Source organism: Tauraco erythrolophus, chromosome 17, assembly GCF_009769465.1.
Source record: "Tauraco erythrolophus isolate bTauEry1 chromosome 17, bTauEry1.pri, whole genome shotgun sequence".
In the NCBI taxonomy this organism is placed as follows: domain Eukaryota; kingdom Metazoa; phylum Chordata; class Aves; order Musophagiformes; family Musophagidae; genus Tauraco; species Tauraco erythrolophus.
In genome coordinates, this window is record NC_141481.1 from 18,865,975 (window position 1) to 18,893,116 (window position 27,142).

At 51.3% G+C, this 27,142-nt stretch overlaps 1 protein-coding gene across 2 annotated transcripts; it reads left to right on the forward strand.

The window, feature by feature from the left end:
* The first annotated feature begins 5,628 nt into the window (after positions 1 to 5,628).
* On the forward strand, positions 5,629 to 27,047 carry RHBDF1 (rhomboid 5 homolog 1). 2 transcript variants are annotated; one of them, XM_086622067.1, is made up of 18 exons: positions 5,629 to 5,748; positions 7,942 to 8,072; positions 10,871 to 10,975; positions 13,855 to 14,068; positions 15,834 to 16,040; positions 16,762 to 16,884; positions 17,047 to 17,207; positions 19,467 to 19,718; positions 20,345 to 20,456; positions 21,362 to 21,436; positions 22,036 to 22,197; positions 22,305 to 22,405; positions 23,147 to 23,210; positions 23,684 to 23,778; positions 24,734 to 24,809; positions 25,314 to 25,414; positions 25,691 to 25,844; positions 26,598 to 27,047. In XM_086622067.1, exons 1-18 carry the CDS (start codon positions 5,629 to 5,631, stop codon positions 27,015 to 27,017), a joined length of 2,673 nt encoding a protein of 890 aa, XP_086478193.1. In that variant the 3' UTR covers positions 27,018 to 27,047. The 2 variants fall into 2 exon arrangements, with proteins under 2 accessions (XP_086478193.1, XP_009979210.2); XM_009980908.2 differs by lacking the exon at positions 10,871 to 10,975.
* Positions 27,048 to 27,142: the final 95 nt, after the last annotated feature.

Genomic DNA, 27,142 nt, shown 5'->3' on the forward strand with positions numbered 1-27,142 from the left:
AGCAGAAATCCTCCTGGAGAGAGACACAGCCAGCAGCCCCCTGTCTCCTCTGGCTCACTCTGTCTGGAGAACACATTAGGATCTTGGTTTCTTTATCTCTCCACCCAGATCCTGCTGGTGTGCCTCGACCAGAGTATCTGAATGGGCAGACCCCTTCAGGTACACGGGAACTGCCTGGGACTCTGCGTAGCGGGCACTGCAAATACAGCTGTTGCAGTGATGGAGATTTGAAAAAATGGAGGAAAACAGCTGGGGGCTGCGCATGGGATGTGGTGATCGGATTGCAGCGGAAGAGCCCCGGTGTCTGTTACCTCCTGGGGGTGTCTGTAAGAACATGCACATGCTGTGCTGGAGGGGAATGGTGGTATTGGAAAAAGCAGATGATGTGTGTTTGTGTGGTAGGGTTGAATGAAGTTGGTATTTTGTTGTGGTGGTTTTTTTTTTCATTTTGAATATTTTTTTTTTTTAAAAAAAACGGCTTTATTTTAAATGAGAATGTTGGTAAAATGGAAATTTTGGCAGAAAAAAATCAACATGGGAATAGCTTCAGTTGTCTGTTTAAATGGAAGGATGGTCTGTCTTTGAAATGACTGTGCAAATCTCTGAGTGTATTTGAGATGCCAGTCAGTTTTAGGAGCATGCTCAGGCTGCTGTGCAAGGCTTTTCCTTCTCTGTTTGGGTGGGTGGATTTCACTAAGCAGCTTTTCTTGATCATGCGCCAACTTTGGAATTTAATGCGCTCTCCCTCTTTCTTAGCCTGACCCACGGCTCAGTGACTTTGGCTTTTGTTCTGGTGCTGTGACCTTGCTTTGGCATGGAGTTCTTGAAGATGACTTTCCCAGAATATCTGCAATATACAATATTTTTCTTTTGTGGTTTTTTTTTTTTTTGTTTGTTTTCATTGAAATTGACTTTGTTAATTGTTTTTGTGCTGCTACCACAGTTGTACACACATCAGTTAAAAGAAGCTAGATGTGCAAATGCTGTGTGTTCAGCTTGTGTGCTGGAGAAGAGTTTGTATTTCTGGATTCCTCAAGTATTGCCATGCTGAGGGAACAGCTTCTGAGCTGACTGAGCAGTGCAGGTGGTGGCACCAGGACTGGGACTGTGCCAGCACTGTGGGGAGAATTCCAGGCAGGTATCAGGCCCTTCTGCCTCTTCCCAGTCTCTTCAGACAGTCTCCTTGCCCACGTGGATGTACCATGGCACGTACATGGTTTTGGTACTAGTGCAGACTTCTCTCTTGATGCCACTTGTTGGAATAGCTATCCTGACGGTTTACAAAAGTTGAATTTCAAGCCCCAAAGTCAGCTCACAAAAGCTTGAAAGGCTGAACATCTCCTCCTCCTCAGGATGAAGATATTTAGCTGATGTCTAGGTTGATGGAGTATTTTCTGGACTTTGGGAGATGCTGCAAACCACAAGCATGGGTGAGAGGTTTGGAACAGCTGCTGTCTAAGGACTGAGCAGCTGGATGTGGGTCCTGCTGTGCTTGTGGGAAGAAAGGATGGTAGGAATGGCATGAAGGAGATCTGTAGAGCTAGAATTGGCATGGAGAAGGGAGATAGGGAAAAGCTGTTCACTTGTCTAGCCCAAGAACTAAGGGCATCAAATGAACCCAGGAACTGGCAGGTTTAAAGGCAAACTGAAGAAGATGACTTGTCACACAGCCATGTTTCAGCGTGGAGCTTTTTGTGATGTGCAATTATGAATACTAAACTTTGCTTGGATTCAAATATGGGTTGGATAAATTCTGGAAGAAAAATCACTACATGGATGAGGAGATGGGTACAGAGAACCATCAAACGCAAGGACGTCTCTGGCACAAGAAGCCCCCAAGTTATTCATAGCACATGCCAAGATTCTGTCGTGGGCAATAGGACTGTCGAGTGATCCTGCGCTCTGCGCCCATTGCCAGGCATCCTCTGTGGGAAATGAGATACTGGCTTTAGACGGACGCTTGGCCCGACCTTGCATGGCTGTGCGGTGCATGTTCCTGTCCTGCTGCTGTCAGTGACCTCTTGAAAACACTTGTTAGGACAGTACTGAGAAATTGGGATTATTCGAGGGTATGTGACTGTTCAAATTTGTTTCAAAGCAGTCAATTTTGAAACAAAGCCCATTGGCCGGAACAAATACATGGACATTGTATCCTGAAATGCTAACCACTAAAATATCAAGGGGTCAGTGTGAAACTTGGAATGTACTTTTAGTGCAGGGCTGCAAATTCGCAGTGTGCAGGGAATCAGGCCCTGCTACGGCAGGTGCTCCAAGTTTCATGTCTTATGTTTATAAGGTTTATTCTTGGCTGCTCCAAATGCAGATGTGTAGCGGGGAATGCTCAACAGCTTTATCTTCGCTGCACTTTTTTATTGGGGAATGGATGTTTTAGTAAGTAAAAGGGTCAGGCTGCTGGAAGGATTTGCTCCTGAGTTAAGTACTCTGTTTGCAGTCACTCTTGAAACTCACCTGTTTTTTACATACTGCATGCACTTTCACAGTATATGCATTTTGATGCTGTGCTATTTTTCCAAGAACAAGGGAGACAATGTGTATTTAGATGGTAAATGCCCATTTTACCGACTGTTTAACATCATTCGGTGGCAACATACTGCTTTCTGTAATACTGGGCCTTATTTTTTTAGTAGAGCATTCGTGCATTGTCTGCTTTTGAAGATCTTGAAGATTTCTGATTGCTGTGCCCTCAAAGGAGGGAGGGACATGGAGGTTTGAATCCTTCAGGCAAAGAAACTGTTGAAAAGGGGTCCCAAGCCTTCTCAAGAAGGCATTAAAGAACCCCGTAACTGCTGAAGTTTGAGAGAAAGCAGTTCATTGCCTCTGTCAGCTACGTGAATCTCATCTTGACATCTTTTTCTTGCCTAAAGTACAAAGTTGAATTGACTTTGGGGATAATTGTAAGTCCGTGGGCTTGTTCTGTCTTCTTTGCATGTGGCGTGCGTGCACGTGCTGCTGGAGGTCCCCATGCTGTAGGAGGTGTGGGTGCCGGTGAAGCTAGCGTGTGAGACACGTGGACATCCCTGCCCGTGGCTGTTCAGGAAGGGGAACTGAAAACAGATTTAATCAGAAAGTCGTTTGCAGAGCACAGCATTGTTGCAGCAGCTCTTGGGCAGTACAGGAGTGATTCATTCACTGCCTTCCTGGCTTGGCCTCGCCGTTTGATAAAGCTGCAGATCTGACGCGTGTTTGTACGCTCTACACCCAAAGCACCTGCTCACAAAGGCAGCTCTGTAGGTCTGATGTCTGCTCATTGAAGAGATGCTGGAAAATGAAGAGTTGCTAGTTCAGAGGATCTGAATTTATCCTTGAAGGCACACAAATGAGGCTTTTGAGTAGTGTTAAGAGGGGCATATGTGAAATAGGTTGTGTTTGGTCATGCCACAGCAGCAACTCTGTCCCTCTTGGCTGGTCTCTGACTAGAGCATCTCAGAAAGACCTGCTGTTTGTGACCCTCGTGGGGTAAGTGCTGAAGCTCTCTGTGTTGCACCAAGGGAGTTTTTCAGGTGTGAGAAATCTGCTTTGCTTTCTGGCCTCGCCATGAAGACAGGTTTGCCCACTGTGTTTGCAAGACTGAAAGCTGTCTCGTAGCGGATTTGCCCTTACCAAGAGCAGACGGGAGTCCCCCTAATACTCTCGCTATTCTCATCTTATAGGAAGTTAGAACAGATGCATTTAGTCACCCCTGTGGCCCGGGGTGGAGGGAAGTAAGGAATTGTGTCCCTCTAATGCACAACACTGTGTCTGTGCACACAGGACAGTGGTGCATGTACGAGAGGCATGTCTGTTCGGGCTAGATCGTGAATTCCCAGACTTTTGGGGGCCTGTGGTATTTGCTGAAACCCAACCTTCATCCACCTACAGCTGAGTCCTCCCTTTCTCTCGTTCCGGCTCAGCTGAGCACGGCAGTCCTGGCAGCCAGCCCAGTTTGTGCAACTGGGCTAGCAGCTGGTCTTCCAGCTCCTTTTAGATGAGATTCTCTTCTAACCCAATCCAGGTCATCTTCCACTCCCTTTTGTTGACCTATTCCCCCCTACCCCGTATCTTTTGCAGTGGTAAACTTCACCGTTTGTGCAGCTCCCTTTCCAGAGCAGCTGCAGTGAGAACATGGGTGCTGTGAGAATATGGTGGAAATGCCATGAAAGGCAGCACGTCTTTCAGAGAACCAGTGCCTAATTTAGGTTGGGAGGGACCTTCACAGGTTGTCTGGCTCAGCTGCTGTGCAAGGCAGGGCTAATTCAGGCTGCTCAGGGTCTTGTTTAGTTGAGTGCTGAATGTCCCTAAGGATGGAGGTCCTGCTGCCTCTGGTCCATGCCCTAGGACTTGGCCACTCTGAAGGAAGAATTCTCATCTTGCATATTGGACTTTTGTGCATTTGAAATAAATTGTCTGTGTTAACATTGTAAGAGCGCTGAGTTTTCGTGCAAACAGAGAGTTTTCTCCTGCTCCCTTTCAAATTGTGTCTGCCTGCAAAGTTAACTGGATACTTGTTCTATCTGTCCACTATGGGGAGGGGAAGAGGCTTGGGACTCTGTTGATTTTTGTCCTCTATAGAATTTGTGGCCTTGGACAACACAAGGAAGGAGCTGGGAGGGAATTGGGTCTTTTGTTCCATTCAGCGCACGTGCTTCCCACTGCGAGCTTGTGTGCTAGGAGAGGAAGAAATATGGGCTTGTAGAAAAACTTAGGTTGGAAGATACCTGTGGAGGTCTCTGAGCTGATCCCCCTCTAATGAAATCTGTTTTCTGAATTGTTTCACTGACTGTGCACAGTAAAGTAGGTGCTCTGCCAGCCTGAGTCGCGTGGTCCTTGTCCCACTACACGCAGCCTAAACAGGAGGAGAAAGCTGCAATGTAGCAGAGTGGGCAAGATGACAGTGAGTCACTCAAGCTACTTTGGTGTTTTGGTAACACAGCGGTTTTTATTTAAATACCATATCATTATTATTTATGTATGAAAACCACTCTTAGTTCAGGATTAATGCCAGTTCTCTAATGTTCATGCTATACTTGTATTACTCTGTGCTCCATGTCATGATTCTAGAAAATGACTACATTTGAGAGAGGTTAGAACCAGCAATGAGAAACGGCCACTTGCTAATTGCTAAGTAGTAGTTAGGTAGGAAAGTGTGGTGCCTGGCTTTGGGTGGGCAAGGCTGCCTGTGTGAGTCACAGGCTGTTTTTAGAGGGAGGTCGGTGGCTTTTGGTACTGCAGTTACTTAGCTGGTTGGACTGGATCCAGATCTCATTAAGATTTAATTCATGACTGGTTCTTAAGGAATCTGAATCTCACTGTAGTCTCAGCAAAAACCTTAATGGGCGGTGACTCTCAAACTTGTGACTGCGGTCTCTGGCACCTGGCTCGAGGTCCTGCGGGCCTTAGAAATGCACCGTGTCCTCTGTCTGGTCCTGACTGACCAGGGCGGACACAAGCCGTGATGCCTGAACTCTCATGAGGAGCTTGAGAAGTCATCCACTGTGGGGCTTGGGTCCCATTGCTCATAGCCTGCAGGAGAGCGCTCTGCTGCTGGCGTGTGCCGTGTCAGGGATGAGCCTGGCCCCCTCCTGACTGTGATTTCTCCCCTCTCCTAGTCCTGAGAACAAACGTGGGACAATGTCGGAGGTGCGACACGACAGCACGAGCAGTTTACAGCGGAAGAAGCCACCATGGTTAAAACTGGACATCCCGGTGCCGGTGCCTGTGTCGGTGCCAGAAGAGCCCCAGCCTGTGCAGGTACGGGGGCCGGGGGCGGGAGCGAGGGTCTGCGGGGCCGTGGAGGGGGTGTGTGGAGCCCCACTGCACTGAGAGCATGCCTGAGCCCTTGGTCTCCAGCAGTTCTGGCTGAGAGAAAAGCAGCATGTGATCGCAGGTCACAAGGCCACGTGAGAAGGGGCAGAGACATTGGGTAAATTTATGATCAGTAATTAACTCCCCCCTGAAAGGGATGTGGGAGGGATGAGGGTGGGTTGCTGATGTGCTGAGATCAGTGGATGTGACTGGTTGGATGTGGTGATTGTGAAAAGTGTCCTGGCTGGGGAAAATGGGAGTGAGGTATTCAAACAAGCGTTTCTTCAGGAGACTGGAGGAGTGAAGGGCTCCTAGAGAAACATGAGGGCCTGGAAGTGCTGAAGCTCATGCTGAAATGAGCAGGGAATGAATCTGACTTATGAATAGCCAAGATAATGACAGGCTCTCGTCAGTAACAGCAGAGGGAGAACAGTTACTGGCAACACAAAGCTGTTAGCAGCATGAGGAACATAAGAAAATCATGTGGGATGAGAAATAAGTAACATTAAAGAGTGGTGAAGTAGAGATGAGGTGATAGGTTAATAGGAACTGTGCAAAGTACGAGAGTAAAACATCTGTATTTGTGCTGGGAGTGGGAAGAATAACAGGAATTTCTGCTACAAGGTGGCAAAAACTCATGTATGGGTGAGACCTGGGTAGGATGATTGCTGGCTGCTCGTGTCACCTTACTGCAGCAACAGAGACTACCTGCATCAAAGGCAGAGCTGGAAGGTTCTTCCTACCCAGCTGGGTGGGTGGAGTGTGGTGCCTGGCTTCAGTTGCTTACATGAAAGAAAGGTTTAGCCATCAGACAAATGCAAAGTTATTCAGCTTCCCTGGAGGGGTGCTGAGGGCAAGCTTGTCCTAAGAGGGAACTTACGTTGTGCTTTGAATAGCAAGGACTGCCCTCTGTCATTCCTTGATCCAGGGACTAAAATGCACTTCGGTTATGTGACAGCTTCTGGCAGAGAAATCTTGGTCCTAGTCTTCCCTTGGAAGGAAAGTGATTTGGGTTCAATCTGCCGGGATTAGAAGCGGAATGCAGGGTTTTAACAGTGCAGGTTCAAACCTTCTGAATCATTTATTTAAGACTTTGATGGATGTTCTCTTACCTGAAGTCTCTAAATCCAGCTGGGCCCCTTCTGGAGGGACACCCTGTACTTAATGATGGAAGCTGGCAGAGGTGATGTTCTCTGGAGGTGCAGTGTGCCCAGCACAGGCTGTCAGGATAAGAGTGCACAGTGGCTCCTTTGGCTTATAACCTGAGTATCTGTGCATTGTTTTCACATAAAACATATAAAAAATGTTGAGACTAGTGGAAATTATTAGCTCTCTGGGCTAGAGGGGCTGGAGTTGCAAGTAGTCCTGAGGCAGAGACAGTGTCTGACCAAATCAAGCAGTTGATCAGAGCTTCATTTGCCAGAAGGACAGTCTGATCAGCCTGCGTTTTACAAATGGAGATGGCGTCCCTGCCAAGCTAATGAAAAACTAATTCAGAGCAGCCCTGGGAAGGCAGTCGTACGGGCTGAGAACAATCTGGTGAGTTGTGTCATATTTGGTAGGTGACATTCAGGCAAGACGTGCCAGGGGCTTTCAGAGCTGAGTGTGTCCAGACAGTTAGGTTATGAACAAAGCTGATGTGGCTTTCCCAGCTTGCTTAGCCTGTGCCAGGCAGCAGCTACAGCACAGACCCACCCACAGCTCTCGCACACTTTTAGTGTAGATCCAGAGTCACTTACGAAGCAAATCTAATTTACTGTGCTTCTCTTCACCTTGTGCAGTGGTCTGGGAGTGTGTGATCTGGTTTCAGGATATGTTGCAGGAGCTCATGTAATACACCCTGTCTACAAACAGGCATCAGTCCATGAGCCAGGCTAGAGCCAGTCTGAGCTGAGACCCACGGCAACACACAGACGCTGCGTCCTGGGTGCTGACTGTTCTGTTCTGTTCTGTTCTATTCTGCAGAGCCATTCCTGGCTAATATGAACATAGTCCTTGGTAGCCTGATTTTGCTGTCCAACTGCATACAACCAGCTCGTGGTTGGGGTGTTGGGGGGCTGTTGAGTTGCTGACTAAATGTTTCACACCCTGGATGGCCTTGTAGACCACCGCTCTGAGAACACCTGCTTTTCTTCGCAGCCAACGAGACGTCAGGCCTTTCTGCGAAGCGTGAGCATGCCCGCTGACAACACTCGTGTGCCCTCCCTGCCTAACGAGGTGAGGAGACCGGTGCTACAACGACAGACCTCAATCACCCAGACCATCAGGAGGTGAGACACAGAGTTCATGGAGCCTGCTTTAGTGGATTCTGCCATGTGTTGCCATCCTTTATTTGTGGATTTACGGTCCTCTGCTTGTCCCATTGTCTGGCACTTCAGTGGCATGCTGTCACAGCAGGAATAGTTTGTCTCCCTTGTTATGTCTTATGAGATTGGGGAAGAGGTGGGGTGCAGATAGGTCCTGAACATATAATTATGCCCAGTGGTGCTATATAGCCTTTCTTTAGTAAGCGAGGAGATAAGTCCTGGGAGGAGGATTGTAATGATCAGGATAATGAATGGTTTTTGCCACTTAGAAACAAATTTTGACTGCCCCCGTGCCCCAGGAAGCTGGCTATTTCTAAGTAACAGGTTGCCTTAGGCCCTGATGTTTAGCTGAGACTTTATGATGTGGTGTGCTGGGCTTGCTTTGGTGCCGTATCTGAGAGTGTGCGATTGCTGGGGGAGGCAGAAGCCCATCCTGAGCAGTCCAGGGCTCTCAGCACCTTGGTTCCTGGCACTAGCTCATTGACAGGTCCTTGAGATGGCTATGGTGGGTGATGGAGAGTAGGGAGGGGCGGCTCCAGTCCTGTCCCCTGTGCCTGTATAGAGGGTTATCATTCATCCCCACGATCCAGGGATCTCTGAGACATGACCACACAGCTAGATGCTCCTTCCCACCCCATGGCACAGCCTTATTTATCCCAGTTGGTCCAAAAGGAGTGGCTCTGGCGGCTGATCTCCTGAGATGCGTGGCTTGTATCCCTGGCAGTGTGTCAGGCCTGCCTGGATCCCAGGAGCATCCCTGGAGCTCCACAGGTCAGGGGCACTTCCAGCCAGCCAGGCTTCGCCCACTCACAGAGGAGCAACTTTCCAGCTATGGGAGAGACTCACCTCCCACGCACTGTTTTCCTTTGCTTCAGACGTTCCCCAGCTGCCTTGGTGGTGAAGCTCTCCTGCAGCAGCTCTCTGTGATCCTGCTTTTTGCGAGACTGGGAGGGCCGAGCCATGAAGCAGTGTCTGCTCTTTTCAGGGCCATGGGCAGCTTCTGAGCCTGCCTGAGGCTGTCCTTGCACACCTAGACTGCCTCTTCTCTCATCTCCCTACCCTTGTCCTGCTCCTTGCCAGGACAATTAGGTAAGAGCATGTCAAGGATGAGGGGATATCCTGGGAGAGCGCTGCGGAGGCCCCGACAAGAAGCATTGAGCAGGAGGGCCAGGGTAACCTTCTCCCTCAGAGGTCCTCACAATATGCAGTTTATATGTAGGATGGAGAGGCTGGGGAACTGCAAACCACTTTGGTGCTAAGGGAACAAATTTTCCCCCAGGACTACTGCAGTATAAGACAGACAAGGCATGTGGAGCTACAGTGAGCCAGGAAGGAGTGCTGGACAGTGGTGATGAAGCTCTCACACACTGAGGGAGATGCTGGTGTCCTGCTTAGCATCAGGGCCATGGGCAGGCACGTGTGGCTGTTTCACTGACAGACCCCGGGACATGTCTTCTGCTTACCTGTCTGTGCTGTAAGGGCAGTGCTGAGGCTCAGGCTGGTGGTAGCATCCCTGCCTGTTCCTAGTGGTCTGTGTAGTTGTTTTGTACCCTGGGAGTACACATGGTCCCACAGGCAGTGGCCCAGAGGTGCACAAATGGTTTTGGAAGTCCTGGGAGTCTCCTGCTCAGAGTGTGTGTGTGGTTGATGTTAGTTTGCAGTGCTGAGTTGTGTCCACACAGGCTGTTGTGCAGCACAGGGGTGGCCAAATCTCTTCCTCCTGGAGGACTCACAGCGTGCAGGTGGTTTCTGCAGAGTGCTCTAGGACGTTCGTAGGAGAACAAGTGCAGCAGTGGGAAGGACTTTCCAAGGGGCAGAATTGCAGGAGCTGCACACATGACATGAGAGTAACAATAAATGCATGAAATAAGTGTATCAGAAACAAGGACAGGGAACTAGAAAGGGCTAAGGAAAGGCCTAAAAACCTGTGCACTGTATAGCAGAGCTAGGGATGTGATGAAGAATTACAGACCATGCACCCATAAAGATGTCTTGGGGATTTGTTTTGTCAGTCCGGAGAGGCTGACTTTCAGGTTTTCTGCTTAACACAGCCCCCAGGATGCACAGAACGTGAAACTCTTCTGGCAGCAGGGCTCCACACCATCCTGTTCCCTGGGGCACACAGATCAAGTGTGAGCCTAAGGTCAAGCCTCTGTGGTCCAGAACATGGCATGGGAGCGATTCAGGTGTCTGAATGTAGGCACCATTTCCAGTCTCCCAGGGTGTCCAAGATGTCTGTGTGAGACAGCAGTTGTGGCACAGATAAACTTGTGCCCAAGGTGAGACCCTGCAGGGTCAACCAGAATGGGCCCAGAGCACTTGGAGGGGCATCAGACACCTGTATCTGAGCAGAACGTACCTGGGCCTGCTGACGCCTCCATAGTTTCACACTCCAGTGTCTGAAGCCAGCCAGTGGCATCTATAGCTGGGTGACTGGGCAGAAGGTGGCAAATCAGAGGTTTGAGGGTGCAGAGAGATTGCAGCATCCCTGGTGTCTTCAAGAGCAATGGGAGACATACGTTGGAGGTGCAGATGCACCAGAGGAATTCAGCAGCCTCTTGGGTTCAAAGACAGTGTTGTGTGGCTTGAGTTTGGTTGTTTGTCTAAGGTCATGCTCTCAGCTGGAGTCCACTGTCATGTGCAGTGTGGTACAACTGCTGTCGATGAGGCTAAGGAAGGAGAGGGGGAGGTGTTGGGTGCAGGTTGCTGCTCCCCTCCGCAGCCCTGCAGGCTTCTTCCCTTCAGCTGTCTTTTCTTTGCAGCAGACAGGTTCGGTTTCAAAGGAGTCAGACGCTGCCCGTTCACGGGCACCGGGTGGGCAGGAGTTCCCTGAGAAAGCGGCAGTCCCTGCCCCGTTCATTTTTCAGGTACTGGTATCACTGAGTGTGAAACCCACCCCTGCATGTGTGTGCAAGGGCTGTTGTGAACTGCACAGATTCTGGCTGTTGCCGGGACCACGTTGTCTTCCCAGGGATGGCCAGGAAGCCTGCAAATGGGCAGCAGTGAGAAAGTTCTTGTGTGCGTCTAACAAAAACAATGATCACTCGTACTAAATCCATCAGCAGCTGTCAATAAGCAGCATGGACTAACAAGCTGTCCACCCGCCAGCCTCACTCCCTCCTGTCTTTCCTAACAAGCTGTCAACTCCTGATGTTCACTGTAGCTGCAGTATCTCCCCAGGGCAGCCGTACGCAGACTGCCTTTGCTACCGTCAATGCAACATGTGGCGTGTGCATATGTTGGCCCCAAAGCCTCCTTGGGGCGGAAGGGGAAGGAGAGGAAGCAGCACCAAGCAGATGCTAGTCGTGTTGGTCCAAATGGGGCTCAGAAGCTGGTGAATGGGATAGAGCATCCACTCTTACCCTGTTGACATGGTGGCTTTTTCTAACCTAAATTGTGACTGTCTTCTTTTTGAGGTGGAGGTCTTCGTTTACTTAGCACCAAGGAGATGAGCCACTCCGGGAGTCCAGGGCACAATGGCCCATCAACCACTGCCCCGAGCCTGGAGCTCAGTAAACTTTTAAATCAGACAGATAATGTGGCTTTGTGTGTGGCAGGGACTGGACCTAGTGCCCAGAAGTCCATTCCTGTCCTACCTTCCTCACTGCTACCCTTGGCCAGATGCCACTCTGGCCCTGCGTCCGCCTTTGGCGACTTTGCGTTTGGTCTTGGGCTTTCAGGGCTGGTTAGCTCAATGAGATGGAAGAGTGAAAGCTGACCTCTGGTGTTGGTTTGTTGCTTGTTACAGTGCTCTAGCGAGTCTGCAAGACATGATGGGACTCCCCAGCTGGACAGGGGCTTTCAGCATCTTCCCAGGGTGCTCCATATACCATAAACTCTGTAGGCAGCTCTCCTGGGCTATCCTGACTATGATCAGAAAGCAGGACAGCTCTTTATGCTGGCTCTGGACCAGTAGTGGTCTCTAGCAGGAGTGGTCCTCACAGTGCAAAACAGCTGTGGTGGTGCTTGTCCTTCCAGGCTAGCGGGAGCACGGTGTCAGAGGGCTCTGAGGCGCTGCTGTTAGCGCAACGGGCTGTTCATCAGCAGGCTCACTTGGGCACAAACAGCCCTCGGTCCTCTCCGTTTGAGGAGTGGCCCTGTGTAGGGACTTGTCACCCAAGGTCACCTGGGTGTTGAAATATTGGTTATGGCAGTCTATGAGAAGCCCTCTTGAGCTGTAGGACTGGTTTGTGGCATGTGTTGTGCCTGTGCATCCGCACGGCCAGAGCATTACCTCTGTGCTGTAGGCTTCGTTTGGGTCTGTCAGGCCAAATGTTGACCCTGGCCCTCCCACTCTGAATGGGGACAAAATTGCTCTGACGAGATGCAGGTCCACGGGAGCAGAGCAGTGCTCCGAGACGTGCAGGTCGCCCTGTCTCTGGGGTCTGGTACCTGTTGACTTGCTGGAGGCCTAAGAAGACATTTGGGTCAGTGAGGTCGGGTGAGATCTAGCAATGGCCTGCTTGACCTCGCACACTCTGGAGGGTCTGTTCTGGCTCGTTGGGAGAACAGGGGAGGCTGAGGGCCATGCGTGGTGGCTTGCATCTGGAGACTTCAGCTGGAGAGGCTGTGGGTTTCAAATTCATATCTTTTTACATGGTTGCAGGACACCTTCACCTCTTTGATGGTATTTTTGCTCGGTCGGGTGCAAAACGCAGGATTAGTTTCCTCTCTCCAGTGCACTGACTCAGTTCCCCTGTGTGAACTAATTCTAGATTTAACCCAGCCTTTACTCCAGCGTATGTTTTAATACTCCCTTCATCATCTCTCAGCAACTGGAAATCCTGCCCCTGAGCAGGGGGCCTGAGGCCAGGGTTTCGAGTTTGGCTTGGAAGGATTTTCAGGTTTTGACGTCTGGGTCAGAAAACTGTAGGCTGACACAGCTTGTCATCTTCTGAGGAAGGATTAACCACAGTGGGAAAGGCTTGGCAGGGTTGCCATGGTCTTTGTAGGTTTAAGGTACCAGCTGTCCTGCAGTATTTGAGGTACATTGTTGGTCTGATTTATCCCAATCTCTCTCTGCCTTCCTTGGGATTTTGCTTCTGATCCAGTGCTCTTCTGTGACAGCAGCCACTTGGCAGCAAACCTACCTTGTGGCTGCAACCTTCTGCTCCTACTTCTGCAACCAGAAGTTTAGAGCTGCGTTTGTCTGCCTTAGTGGAGATCAGGACCATAGCAAACATTTGCCATTATTGTTACCTTTGAGGAGGATGGAAATCCTGCAGCATGAGATGGAGAAGTTAGGGATATCCTGGGAGTGTGGGGGGAGGCTGGGAGAAAACCATGGATTCGGGTGGCTCTTGGGAGAAGCTGCAGAGCAGAGCCACGAAACTGTATGGTCCCACAATGGGGACCTAGACCTGGCCTGCAGATGGTAAGTACTTTCAATACGTGTTTTTTTAAAGAAAAAAGTCCTTTCACCAGATTCTCTTCTGAATTTCTGTTCTTTTTTCTTTCTTTTTTGAAAAAGTCAGAACCAACTGTCTTTTACACACAACAAATCTCTCCTGTCATTTTTCTTCTGTCTTAAGAGTCAGAATGCTGTTGATGGTTGAACGTTTCTGGCCAGCATCTGTCAGGTTGCTAAAACCAGCTGAGGACAGGCTGTGAGATGCTTGTGGGGAAGAGTTCTGCCTGCCTTTGAATTGGGGTGGACTGGGAGTGACCACCAGAGGTTTTCTCTTTTCATGTGCACGGTCCAAGCCAACATAATGCTTCTTTGCACTTGTATGCTGGCATCTTTCAGGGGCACAGCGGACTGGTTTGGGGTGAGCAAAGACAGTGACGCTACTCAGAAATGGCAGAGAAAGAGCCTCCGCCACTGCAGCCTGCGATATGGGAAGCTGAAACCTCAGGTCATCCGGGAAATGGACTTGCCCAGTCAGGACAATATTTCTCTAACAAGCACAGAGACTCCTCCTCCGCTCTATGTTGGACCCTGCCAGCTGGGAATGCAAAAGGTGAGTAACCTGGGACAGAGTTGAAGGCCATAGTGAGCTTCCTGCGCAGTGTCTTTACCACGTTGGCAGCTGTGACCTATCTGCGGACTTAGTTCTGCCTGAACATGTCTGGGTTCCACGCTCAGACACTTCTCAAGTCTCAGATGCAGTTTGGCAGTCTCCCTCCTTCAGAAACCTCTCTCTGGTGTCATTGGCAGAGATCCCTCAGCTGTTTTGGTGATAGGCTGAGAGCCATGGTTGTTGTGTTGTGACTATGGTGGTGATCAGATGTGTGCTGCACGTCCAAGAGCTCTCAGCTCGGGCTTTTTGCTGCCATTTTGCAAGGACAAAATTCTGTTGTACATGGAGTGGCCAGTATCCTGGACCCAAATATACAGTAACAGCCTGGTATCATTCAGGACGCTTGCCTAGTGGATCCTTGTCCCAGTCAGAATGCAGGCAGTAGCACAGCCACTGTCCTCATAGAAACCTGGTTATGTTGTAGGACTTGGAAAAGTGTCTCTTGCATCTGCAGCGCTACAGCTCTGCTCATGAGTCCTCAGAAATGGTTTTGAGTGCCTTCAAAGCACGTGTGGTAGCCCCCTACTCGCTACCTTCAAGTGTGACCCCAGGGGACAAGACCCAGTCAAGCACATTCAGTTACCAGAACTTCAGATCTAACCCATAATATCCCAGCTCTTCCCTTTGCTCCATTCAGCGATAGTGATCGATGTGGTTGATGACTGTACATTACTGTGCACCACTGCAACCTGGGCAAGTGGGGGAACAGGTTCCTTCCAAAGCAGGTTAGTCTGTGACCTGAAGCCTGGCTGCATTACTGAAGCAGAGGAGAATATTGTGCATCTTTCAATGAAGTTTCACCTTGTTATGCTCTTCCCTGTTTTCTTACTGGCTTAAGTGTTTTCCAGTTAGTCTTTGGTCACAAGAGACTCAGAAATATTGTTGGGCTCTATGTGGGCTACATTAAATCAGAACGTGGTATCAGTAAGTATAAGCCCACAAAGATTCCTATTGAGTGTGCAACTGTGGATTAAAAAAAGCTTGTAAAACATTAGGATAAAGCTTGGAAGACTCATGGAGAGCACAGCTGTGATGAGGTAAGGACAGAGGCAAGGTTTGTAGCTGAAGGCAGTATTTTCATTAGGTTGATTAGTATGTTTGGAAGAAGTGAGAGCTTTGGCCTGAAGAGTCCCAGAGAAGGGCTTGCAGCTCCCAGAAGCTTGCCTGCTTTTTCCAGCTGGTATAGCTTAATTAATGGAAGCAGATGTAAATATACAGTTAAACAGTATCCTGTTGAAGCTTAAGTCCTGGGCTGTCCAGTCTCAGAAAGGAAACTAGCTGGAAAAAGAGCATGGCTTTTTTCAGGGATTTCTCAAACTCCTGTTCAGACAGCACATTCACTGACTGCAGAGCTTGCTGGCACAGGAGATGAATGAAACCAGGAGCTTAGGAAGGGTTGTCTCCTGTGAACATCAGGAACGTTCTGGGTGAAAACAGTCAATGCCAACAAAAGAAAAAGAAAAAAAAATTGGGCAGGGGAAAAGATTGAGAACTTAATTTGAGGTTTGCAACTAGGGCTTAGCTTGCAACAGGTAATTCTCTGTCTCCTTATTGTAGAATTGCATGTTGATCCATCCAGCCTGGTTCTTGGTCATTTCCAAGAGCCAGGCCACTGTCATGGTCTCAAGATGTTTGCTTGGAGGGAGGAGGGCTTGGTAGGGAAGGGTTTGGGGTGAATGGACTGATGTGCTGCTTCTCTTGGCAGATCATAGACCCCTTGGCCCGCGGCCGAGCTTTCCGTATGGTTGACGACAGTGATGGCTGCAGCATCCCCCACACACCGATCACACCGGGTGCCACGTCGCTCTGCTCCTTCACCAGCTCGCGCTCAGGGTTCAATCGCCTCCCGCGACGGCGGAAACGCGAGTCCGTTGCCAAAATGAGTTTCCGAGCAGCTGCAGCTTTGGTGAAGGTACCGTCTGTGGGAGGGCAGGGACCGGTCTGGTGGCAGGATGGGGCTCTGCCCTGGGAGAAGGGTGAGAGGGAAGGAGCTGCTGAGCAGAGAGGATGGGGAGAGCAGTGGTGGGAGGGAAGAAACCAAGCCGTCTCCTCTCTGTTTCAGCCATGTGGCTAGGAGGTAGGATTTGCAAGAAGCAGAGATAATGGCTAGGTTTTGGTACTGGTCTTGCTTTCCTTTTAGTGACCTGGGAGCTTTGATTCCCACAGCCAGCAGCCTCAGAGTGTTCCAGCAGGTCCAATTCAGCCTACCTGGACCTCTGGGTGGTCCATCTGCACCTGGTCAGCAGTCATGGAAAAGCAGAAGTACCTGAGGCTCTTACTATGCAAGTCTCTTCATCCTGCCACGTGTCTGCTTTCCTGGGCCCAGTGGCCTTTTTGCTGGGTCCAGTACCACCCACCACTGTGGTTTGGTCAGAGATGGCGTACAATACGTGGTAGAGGAGCATGTTGCAAACCTCACTTGCATAGAAGATGGGCACTGTGGACTGAGAAGTGGGGTAACACCTGCAAGTCTCACCAGGAAGGTGTCACACATCAACAGATCTACTGTTCTCCACACACAAGCGTGAACCAGCTCAGCACTGGGGCTGCCTGTGCGCTGGCTGGAGTGGCCCTGCACGTGCCTGGGGTTCAGGTTTCTGGCAGTGACTTGATGCCACTTTCTCTGGCTACAGGGGCGCTCTGTGAAGGACAGCACTCTGAGGAGAGCTCAGCGGCGCAGCTTCACCCCAGCAAGTTTCCTGGAAGAGGACACGGTGGATTTCCCAGATGAGCTTGACACTTCTTTCTTCGCTCGGGTGAGGGGCAGGGCTCTGGCCTGATACCGGCCCCAGAGGCAGTGCCAGACTCTGGATCTGGCACGACTGTGTGTTGCACAGAGCAGCACTGCTTTCTGCCGGGGCTGGTGTCTCAAATGTGATGCTGGCTTCTTCTGATGGGACTTCTGTTTCTCTGCCCAGGAAGGAGTCCTTCAGGAGGAGCTCTCTACTTACCCGGATGAAGTGTTCGAGTCGCCATCAGAAGCTGCAATCAAAGATACTGAGGTGAAACCTCTGGATCAGACAGATCTCACAGGAGGTGCCTTGGACAAAAATGAGCTTGAAAGAAGCCACTTGCTACTGTGAGTATCTTCCTGGAGGCTGCCAAAGCCTAGCGTGGGGTGGTCAACTCTTTCAGAGTGGGACCTCCTGCATGGAGGAAGCCAAGATCTGAGTGCTGTGGGTGCTTGGTGCAGGACCTCAAAGAGCAGTGCAGTGATGGATTTTCTTTAAATCCAGCTTAAGACCTCCTGACCCAGCTACCCGTGATGTGAAAGGTGACACTCAGGCCACCTCTGCAGTCTCTCCAGCAACTTCCAGCCTCACATGATGTGTTTTGGAGACTGTGTCATGCCTTGAGGAAACAAGAGCCACTTTAAATCAGCCGTGAGGGTGCTGGGGGCCCAGCCTTCAGCTATGGAGAATGTAGCAAAGACAAGAAGGCTGCTGCCATTGCCACCATCACCAGGAACTGTTGTGTTGCTCCAAGGAGCGGTGTGAAGCATAGCTGAGTGTCGAGCTGGGCTACATTCCTCACTCGAAACGAGAGAAAGGTGTGGCACTGATGCTGAGAGCCCCACAAATATGTGGGTGGTACTGTACTGTATGCCTGGATTTTTTCCACCTGAGTAACTGGTCCTGAGTAATTGCTCTGTGTGGTTTCCGAGTCAGCTCTAGTTTAGCTGGCAGCTCACCCCAGCAGAGAGCTCCGCTGGGTGTGAACATGGAGCAAACAGGGAGGTCCTTGTTGTGGTTCTGCTGCTCACGGCCCGTCTTGCTGTGTTGGTGCTTTCCCTTCAAGTGTTTCCAAGAACTTGACTCAATCTTGAAATTAAGTGAAAGCAGCAAATGGTGGGAGTTTGTTGTCACTCCTCTGAGATGGTCTCGGTCTTCTTGGCACCGTTTGGATCTCCTTAAATACCTTTATTTATTGAGAAAAATACATTTTTCTCGCACTTCAGTGAACTGTTAATCAGAATCGTAGTTGGGTGTCCTTTTAGGTGGCCAGGTGTTTATTTTGGCACAGGATGATAGCCCAGCACCGGAAATATTGGGAAACAGCACGTCTGTAACACAGAAACCACTTGAACTCTTGGGGCAAGAGCAAACTGCAGTGGAATCTGCAGTTTCTGTTGAAGAAGGACTTCCCAAGGGGAAGTTGGGACTTAACAGCTTTATAAAAATGCCTCTTCTGCGAGGTGTGATATTGAAAATAGTTGGTTTCACAGTAGTGTTTTTGGCTAAAGAGGTTCAGATTCTCCCTTGTCCTGTTGCTTGTCCATACTTCAGAGCTGTCATGATCTCTCCAAGACGCTCTGGTGATCATTCAGAAAAAAGTTTGTCAGCTGGTTTCTCCGCCACTTCTGACAACCATTGTCTTTGTGCAGAGGGAGTCGTTCAGGAAGCCAGAGGAGGTAAGTTAGGCTGGAGCACGTCAGGGACATGCCTACTACCATGCTAGGCAGTGAGCAAGGGTGAAATGGTAGGCAGTTGTTTTTTTTCTTTTGGTCAGGGTCTGAATGCTGCAGACCTGACCTCCAGACTGCTGTTTAAGTGCAAAGAAATACAAGAACATCTGAATATGATGGAGACTTACAAAGCAGGTACTATTCACCACTAGCTTGTGCAACCTTCCTCACATAGTCTGTTTTGGTAAAAAAGCCTTCCTTTTGGCAGTGATGCTTGGGATTTTTATTGTGGTGCTGTTCTCCCGAAAAATGCACGCATCAGTTCAAATAAAGGGAAGAGTGGAGGACAGATCATGAGAAGTAGCTGGCACAGCTTGCAACATGTGTCAGTGTCACTTTCCTGGTCTGGGAAGCTGCTTGAATTCCTGCTCTTTTCCTCTGTCCAATTTGGTGGGCATGGGGGTTTGACTTGCCAGTCCAATCACAGTAAAGTGCTTCAAGGATGAGGATTTCCACTGCTGGGCTAAACTACACCTCCACTTCATAGCGGAGAGCAGAGGAAGAGGAAGGAAGTAGAGAAGGAAATAGATGTGCATGAGGCAGCAGATGTGCTTGGCTGCAGCCTCCCTGTTTTAGCCTGTTGCTGAAACGCTTCTTTAAAGCCTTGAGAGCTCCTCATTCATGGGGCTTAGTTTGGCACAGCTGCCTTGTGCCACCTTCTTCGTTTAGTCCTGCACTTTCATCAGCTGGTGCTACGTAACCCTTTGAAGTACAGCTTCCACTTCAGGGCACCTTGTCTGCCACCAGCTGCTGCTCAGCCCAGCTGTGGTGCGACAGACAGAGGGTCTGCTGCCACCAAAGACCACAGAAGGACTGGTCCCCGTTGCTGTGCCGTGGAGAAGGAAACCATTGCTGTCCTGCTTTCTATTTCAGTCCACTGGAGCGAGGCTGGAGGAAGCAGAAGGATGGGGCCCTGGCACAACCAAAAGTCCGCTTGCGGCAGGAGGTGGTGAGCGTCAGCCCGCAGAAGCGTGGCCAGCGCATTGCCGTCCCCGTCAGGAAGCTCTTTGCCAAGGAGAAGAGGCCGTACGGCCTGGGCATGGTGGGGAAGCTGACAAACCGCACGTACCGCAAGCGCATCGACAGCTACGTCAAGCGGCAGATTGAGGACATGGATGATCACAGGTGAGAGCTGCAGTCATAGGAGGGGTCCCAACAAAACCAGCGAGTGAGTGATTGCTGTTGCCCCTTGGTGACTCAGGTCACTGCCTTGAGGGGGTTGGGTGAAACCTGCCGCTAGGACCCCAGTCTGTGTCCCTGAAGCACGGTGCAAACTGCAACAGACCGCAGCATGTTAGCATCACGGTGCACCGAGAGCTCACCCTGCTCCTCACGTTGCTTTGGGTGTCGGTATCTCTGCTGCCTGGAGGGACTGCAAATTTCTGGCCCACTGTGACTCTCTGGTGAATAAGCAGAAAGGCTCAGGTACCCTTGCCTCTTAGCATTCCCCTAAAGTCACTATTTCAGACACACAGCACGCTTTGGCATTAGGCTTATGTGTTCTCATCAATATTTTCTTGGGAAAGAGCGGCTTACCCAGCGTAATGGGGGTCAGAGTAAACAGGGTCTGTCTGCCAGCAAGACCTTAAATCATTGCCTCCAGTCTAGTGCATCCCTGGGTGATCCTGGCCCCTACCCCAGATTCTGCCAAGGTCCCTGTGGGAAAACAGCAGCTTTTCTCCTGCGTTCTCTGAGTAGATGTAATATGCCTGGGTTTCTGCCTCTGATCTTTTCCCTTTCCCTCCATCCAGGCCTTTCTTCACTTACTGGGTCACCTTTGTGCATTCACTCATCACCATCCTTGCTGTGTGCATCTACGGCATTGCCCCTGTGGGGTTCTCACAACATGAAACTGTTGATTCAGTAAGTAAATCCCCCTGGCTTGCCTGGAGTGTGATTGTGCCTCAGCCTTCAGCTGCTGGCTCTGTGTGTCGTAGTCTTCAGCATATTAGCTAGTAGCCTGAGGGCCTTGACAGCTGGACGCTGGGTGTCCAGCCTTGGGGGCAGCTGCAGCACCTCTGTGAGCCCCTGCACCACCTTCTATCCCTCCTGCAGCCACATTGCCCTTGACATTGAATTTTGCCCGGCACAAAGCGTGGTGGGCTCTGTGCACGCTCTTGTGTCTGTGCTGGGAGCCCTTCAAGCAACGTGTTCCCCTCCTGGTGGAGACCAGAAGGATGTTCATGGCACAGAAATATTTCAAACCTGAGTTAAGTTTTCACAACAGTTGCAGGATTTTGCTTCTGCCAGGAGCGAAACTGACCTGTCTGACTTGGAGAGCTGATCTTGAAGCTGTTTGTAGCCTTCCCACATGTTGTTAAAGGTCGCTGGGGTACATATCTCTACAGCCATATCCCCACTCCATGCAGGGGATGCCTTGGGGAGCTTCTCACCTACATGTCTGACAGCTTTCAGAGCACTGTCACCGGCACCTGGGTCTACACTGCTGGCAGGTGCTGCTTATGTTTCTGAGCTGTGTGAACCTTATTGCTGGCTCTCAGGCTGCTCTTGGGTCTCCAGGCCCTGGGATTTCTTGAAAGTTGAAGTAGCCAGAGATAGACACTTCAAATGAAATCTAAAGATGAAGGTGCCCATGCTTTGATGGGAGTATACCTGCGATCCTGCAAAAGACCACTTTGGGAGAAACGTGTGCCCCAGGCTGTGGGGATTTCTGTTCATTCTGAGTGCTATTCTCACCAGCTCCTGCTGCTTGCCGTGCTGACCCTGTGGGCAGGAGCTCATGGGACTCTTGCTTTCTCTTCGTACAGGTCTTGCGAAACAGAGGAGTTTATGAAAATGTCAAATATGTTCAGCAGGAAAACTTCTGGATCGGCCCCAGCTCAGTGAGTGGCTGGGACTGTTGGTGGGCTGATGAGGGACTGCGTGCTGCAGCCACGCCAGCCCAGGGACTGGGGCCCTCCACTGCTTGGAGCCTGGTGCTAGCAGCTGCTGTTGGTTGGACATCCCATGGGACCCTGCTGTCACTGGCAGGGTGCAGGGCGGTGCTCCTGACCCCAGCCACCCTGCAGTACAGGCTACCAGGAGGCTGGGGTGGACCTTGAGACTCCTGCTTTGCACCCTGGTCTTGTGAAGCCAAGCAGGGGGCCAGAGAAAATGTGGGAGTTGTATGGTGTGTGACAGCTTTCCTGATGCCATTCACCCTGGAAAAGGCTGTTGTGTCGCAAAGCTGCCTTTCCTGGCCACAGCGCTGGTCTTTCTGGGACCATGGGCAAGGAAATCCCTGAATTTTTTGTTCTGGGCTTGTCTTCTTCAAAGCAAATACTGAGAGTATGCCTGATGTGTGTTGGGCCGCATCATGCAGGACTTGTCCCTGGTCCCTTGAGCCCTGATGGGGGTCCTTCTCGCAGTTCCCCCCACCTGCTCTGCCTCAGGCAATCATTGCCTGCCCCTTGGCTGAGCTGAGTGTTTCCATCTCTGCCAGGAGGCCCTGATCCACCTAGGGGCCAAGTTCTCTCCGTGCATGAGGCAGGACCAGCAAGTGCACAGCTTCATCAGCGCCAAGCGGGAGAAGGAGAAGCACTCGGCTTGCTGCGTGCGGAATGACAAGTCGGGCTGTGTGCAGACCTCAGAGGAGGAGTGCTCAGTGAGTGTGGTGGCCCCTTTTGTGTTGTCCCTGCTGGCTCAAGGCCACTTCTGTTGATGCTTCTCCCGCCCTGGGCTTCACGGTGACACCTCTCCTCTCTCCTGCAGTCTACGCTGGCAGTGTGGGTGAAGTGGCCCCACCACCCCAGCACACCGACGGTGGGAGGAATCAAGAGGCAGTTTGGGTCTGTTTGTCATCAGGACCCCAGGTAGGTCCTGCCTAGCCCAGCTGCCATCCTGGGGGTACCGCAGCTGCTGTGACAGCAGTCAGAGAGGCATGGGGTCCCAGGCCAGCTGATCGCTGGATGGGACAGCAGCTGCTCTGGAGACCAAGGGACACGGGGACAGTGATGTCCCTACCTGCCCCAAAGGCTGCAGGGGAGGCTGAGGCAGTGTGATCATACTTCTGCTCGACCCTAGGCTCCATTGTTGACCGCTGCCTGCCTGCACAGTGGCTCGTGAGCTGCGGATGCCTCCCCAACCTTCTCCCCCTCCTCATCTGGTTCCCTTGCTCCCCACACGCTCCTTTTTTGGGGTGCAGCAGTCACATTCCCAGCACACCTCTGCCCTAGAGCCCTGCCAGCCACTGGGTGCCATGGCACACCTTTGCCCTCAGTCACTGTGGGCTGATGTAGGGCTGGGACCAGCTCAAGGCCCACCTTTGGGGTTGTCCACCTGGAAGGGAGCCAGCGAGTTGCTGGGCAGCTGCATGCTCTTGGACAGCTGCCTTTGTGCTGAAGCTGTGATCTGTGCTCGCTGGAAGGAGGCTGTGGCTTTGATCAGCACAGCCTTGGCTGATCTGGTGTAGCGTGTCACCAGCCCCTTGACAGACTCTGTGGGACCACAGCCTGGGGGCAGGGACAGTGTGGGAGCTCGCTGGGGGATCCTGCCTGCTGCTGGTGCTGAGCAAAGTTACTTCTCAGGCTGATCTCTGCTTTCTGTTGCTGCAGGGTGTGTGAGCAGCCAGCCTCGCTGCACCCGCACGACTGGCCAGATGACATCACCAAATGGCCGGTGAGCATCGGCGGTGGCACGGAGCCTGTACGGGCAGCTGGAATATGGCATTTGCATCCCGCTGTGCAAAGCCACAGCTGTGTTGGTTGGCAGGGGTCTCTGCTGCAGCCTCCTGCTAGTTGTCACAAACACCAGATGAGGGCAGCCATGGCTTTGTCTAGCCAAGGCTCAAAGACCTCCAACAACAAAAATTCCCATGTGCCAACTAAAGCCCTGCTAAAGCCCTGGGCCCTGCCAGGGTGACGGGGTGATGGGGACCGGCTCGGCCTCGGGGCTGTTTTCATCCCTCAGTGGAGAGGAGGGGTTGGTTGATTGAGGCTCCAGCAGATGGGGTGTCAGGCACCATCCTGCTGTCAGAGGGACGTCTGGGAGGCCGGTGTCTGTGGGACTGGCTTCTTCCCGAGGGTCTGTTTTGACTTTACCCAGGCAGCAAGCAAATCCGTGTCTGACTGCAGCCCGTTGTTGTTTTCCAGATCTGCACAAAAAACAGTGCTGGGAATTACACCAACCACCTTCACATGGACTGCGTGATTACAGGCCGGCCGTGCTGCATTGGGACCAAAGGAAGGTAATGAGCTTTACCCGTATGGAGAGGGGCTGGGTGTTGGGGTGAGACGCAGGGGATCCTGTTCAGGTTGTAGATGCAGCCGTTTGTCCTCCTTGTCCTTCCCACACGCAGCCCAGCGCCCTGCTGGGAAGGGGAGTTGGACAGGTAGCCCTGACTGATCTCCCAGACGGAGCAGGGCTCTGGGATGAGCAAGAGACAACAGCCAGCCTGAGTCTTTGGTGCAGCAGGGTGTCTTGTTCAACTGGTCCTGCAGTTTGGAGGGACATGGATCCCAAGGGATTAGATACTTCTGCTGGGGAGTTTTGTACTTTTCCTTAGGAATGGCCAGCTTGGTCCTGACAGGCTACATTGGCCCGAGCCTGCAGTCCCTGAGCACTCAAGGAGATGTCAGGAAATAACCTTCTCTGGGTTTGCCAAGGAGGAAGATGCTGTTCTTCCTCATGTTGCTCCTCAGCTTGAGTAGTTACCCAGTGCTTGGGCCTGGCTTTCCCTGCTAGGGAGAAAAATTACTCCTGCACCGAGGAGTTTCTCTGTCCCTGCAAGTCATGACCAGGACGCTTGTGGCCTAGCCCCCTGCTTTCCACTCTCAGCTATGGAGGCACAAGACTCCTCCAGCCCCAGAGACACAGCTTTCCCAGGCTCTGGTGGTTCTTAGCTGTGAACAGCTCAGCTTTAGCACTTCCTTTGGAGCCCCTATACGCAGGGCTGTAGTCTGTGGAGGTGACTCAGAAGCAAGAGGGGTGTATGGAGAGTGGCACTGGGCTCAAATGGGAATGTTTTAGCGCATCTGTTGCAGAGGCACTACAGCACGTCGGGGCAGCTGAAGGCATCGGTCCTCCTAGGCAGACTTGAGATGAGATGAGAGGGAGTGGGTGGCCTGGGAGGGCATGGGATGGTCCATTGTACCTTCTACATGTGACTTGTTTCTTGTTTTGATTACTCGTGCTTCCTCCAGGTGTGAAATAACCTCCCGGGAGTATTGTGAATTTATGCGGGGCTATTTCCATGAGGAGGCAACGCTCTGCTCTCAGGTAAGTGTGGAGTTGGGGATTTGTATGGCTGCCCTTGTCCCTCCTGTTCCCCTTAGCAGCTTGGCAAGATCTGGGGATGACTGTGCTGCAGTGTAGGTGGGAGTCCTGCACCCTGTCCCACCCTGAGCCCGGGGAAAGTTGCTGATCCAGACTGTAGTGGCAGAGCTGGCTGCACCTGTCCCTCTTTGGAGACCAGTTTGGGACTGGGGCTTTCACAGCTGCAAAAGACTAACACAGGACCACTGTGGAAGCAGCAGGAGAACACGATCTTCCTGCTCCATTGGTGAGCAAATGCAGGTGTCTCAGTTGTGCGTGTGTTGGGGTGAAGAATGAGGGCATAAAGCTGCCACAGGGAATGGGTGGAGTCACATGTAACTCGGTGTTGGAGACAAGGGTCGGGACTTGATGCAGTGCAGAAGATTCAGAGCTAACTGCAGTCTCTGCCCTGGCCTTGGTAAAGGGCCATGCTGGCTGGCACACCTCACAACCCCAGTTCTGCCCTAGGTGCACTGCATGGATGATGTCTGTGGGCTCCTCCCTTTCCTAAATCCAGAAGTCCCTGACCAGTTCTACCGCCTCTGGCTCTCGCTTTTCCTCCATGCCGGGTAAGCATAGGTGTAAAACTTCCACTGCCTGGGTCAGGGAATCCAGAACCCTGGGATTGCTATGAGGGTTGTTCTGGCAGTCCCTTCCCTGGGACATGGGGTTGCTGAGCTGTTGTCTCTGCTGAGGTTTACCATGCTGGGTTTGCTGGGAGGGGTATTAAAGGCGTGGGCGAGGCCAGAGCAGGAGCTCTCAGCAAGGCCAGGCAAAGAACACAAAAAAGCACAGGGGTGACTTCAGTGGCTGCTGCTTCAGCTCCTGTACTCTGAACTTGGCAGGATCCTGCACTGTCTGGTTTCAATCTGTTTCCAAATGACCATCCTGCGGGACCTAGAGAAGCTGGCAGGATGGCATCGCATCTCTATCATCTACCTGCTCAGTGGCATCACTGGGAACCTTGCCAGTGCAATATTTCTACCCTACAGAGCAGAGGTGGGTCTCCTGCAGACGAGGGTCCCGGTAACTTGCCCTGAACACAAGCCTTCTTCACATGCCTGTGCCTCTTGGGCAGAGACACCAGAGCTGGGCTCTCCTCTGCAGCACGTGCCTTGTGCAGATTTGCAGCTACAGGTCTGGCTGCAGTAAGGTGGTTCCCTCTGGTAATGAATGGGGGGTTTGTCCAGCCACAGGGTAAGAGGCTCCTGGCAGGCTGACAATTGAAAGCTGCAGCTGGTGCCAGAGACCCTCCACTCGTGGTGTGGCAGGCAGGAGAGGGGCAAAGAGCAGAGCTCACCTTTCCTACAGACTGTCCTGGACTATTCTTCTCCACCTGCCACAGCTGGAGAAGTCTGATGTGACCATCCAGCTTCACTGCAGAGGACTGTGTGGCAGGACCTGGAGGACTATCTTCCTTCAGTAAGGAAAAGTGCATGGTGGGTGGGGGGAGCCAGATTGCCTTCAAGGACTTCTCCACTCTGGTGACTTAAACCAGATCTGCCCTCCTTAATATTAAGTCTGTTGTGGTGATTGCTGGCCTCACACCTACCTTGATCCTAAATCAAACCAGGCCCCTTTACTCCTCAAACGCCTTTATAAGGATGAAGTTGCAGGCTGCAGCATCTCTTTCCCAAGAAACACTGAACAAGGTGTTGCACGATAAATAACTGTAATGCCTGGAGCTGGCTGCAGAAGCCAGGCAGATGATGGGATGTGCCTGATGTTACCTGTAATGCTCTTCTTCTGCAGGTTGGCCCTGCAGGATCCCAGTTTGGGATTCTGGCCTGTCTCTTTGTGGAGCTCTTCCAGAGTTGGCAAATCCTGGCACGCCCATGGAGGGCTTTCTTCAAGCTGTTGGCTGTGGTGCTCTTTCTTTTTGCCTTTGGCCTCCTGCCTTGGATTGATAATTTTGCTCACATTTCAGGATTTATCAGCGGTTTCTTCCTCTCCTTTGCCTTCCTGCCCTACATTAGCTTTGGAAAGTTTGATTTATATAGGAAGCGATGCCAAATTATAGTTTTCCAGCTCATCTTCATTGCACTCTTCTCAGGACTTGTGATTCTGTTCTATTTCTACCCCATCAAGTGCGAGTGGTGCGAGTTCCTCACTTGTATACCATTCACAGACAAATTCTGCGAGAAATACGACCTGGATGCACAGCTCCACTGAAAGGCAAAGACTGGCTTCTCGAGCAGGCACTGGAGATGGACTGTCTTTGCGTTTGCTGTGCCAGTTCCATGTGGACAAAGCCTCTAATCCAATGACACTTCTAACCCTGCCCATGGTTAATTTAA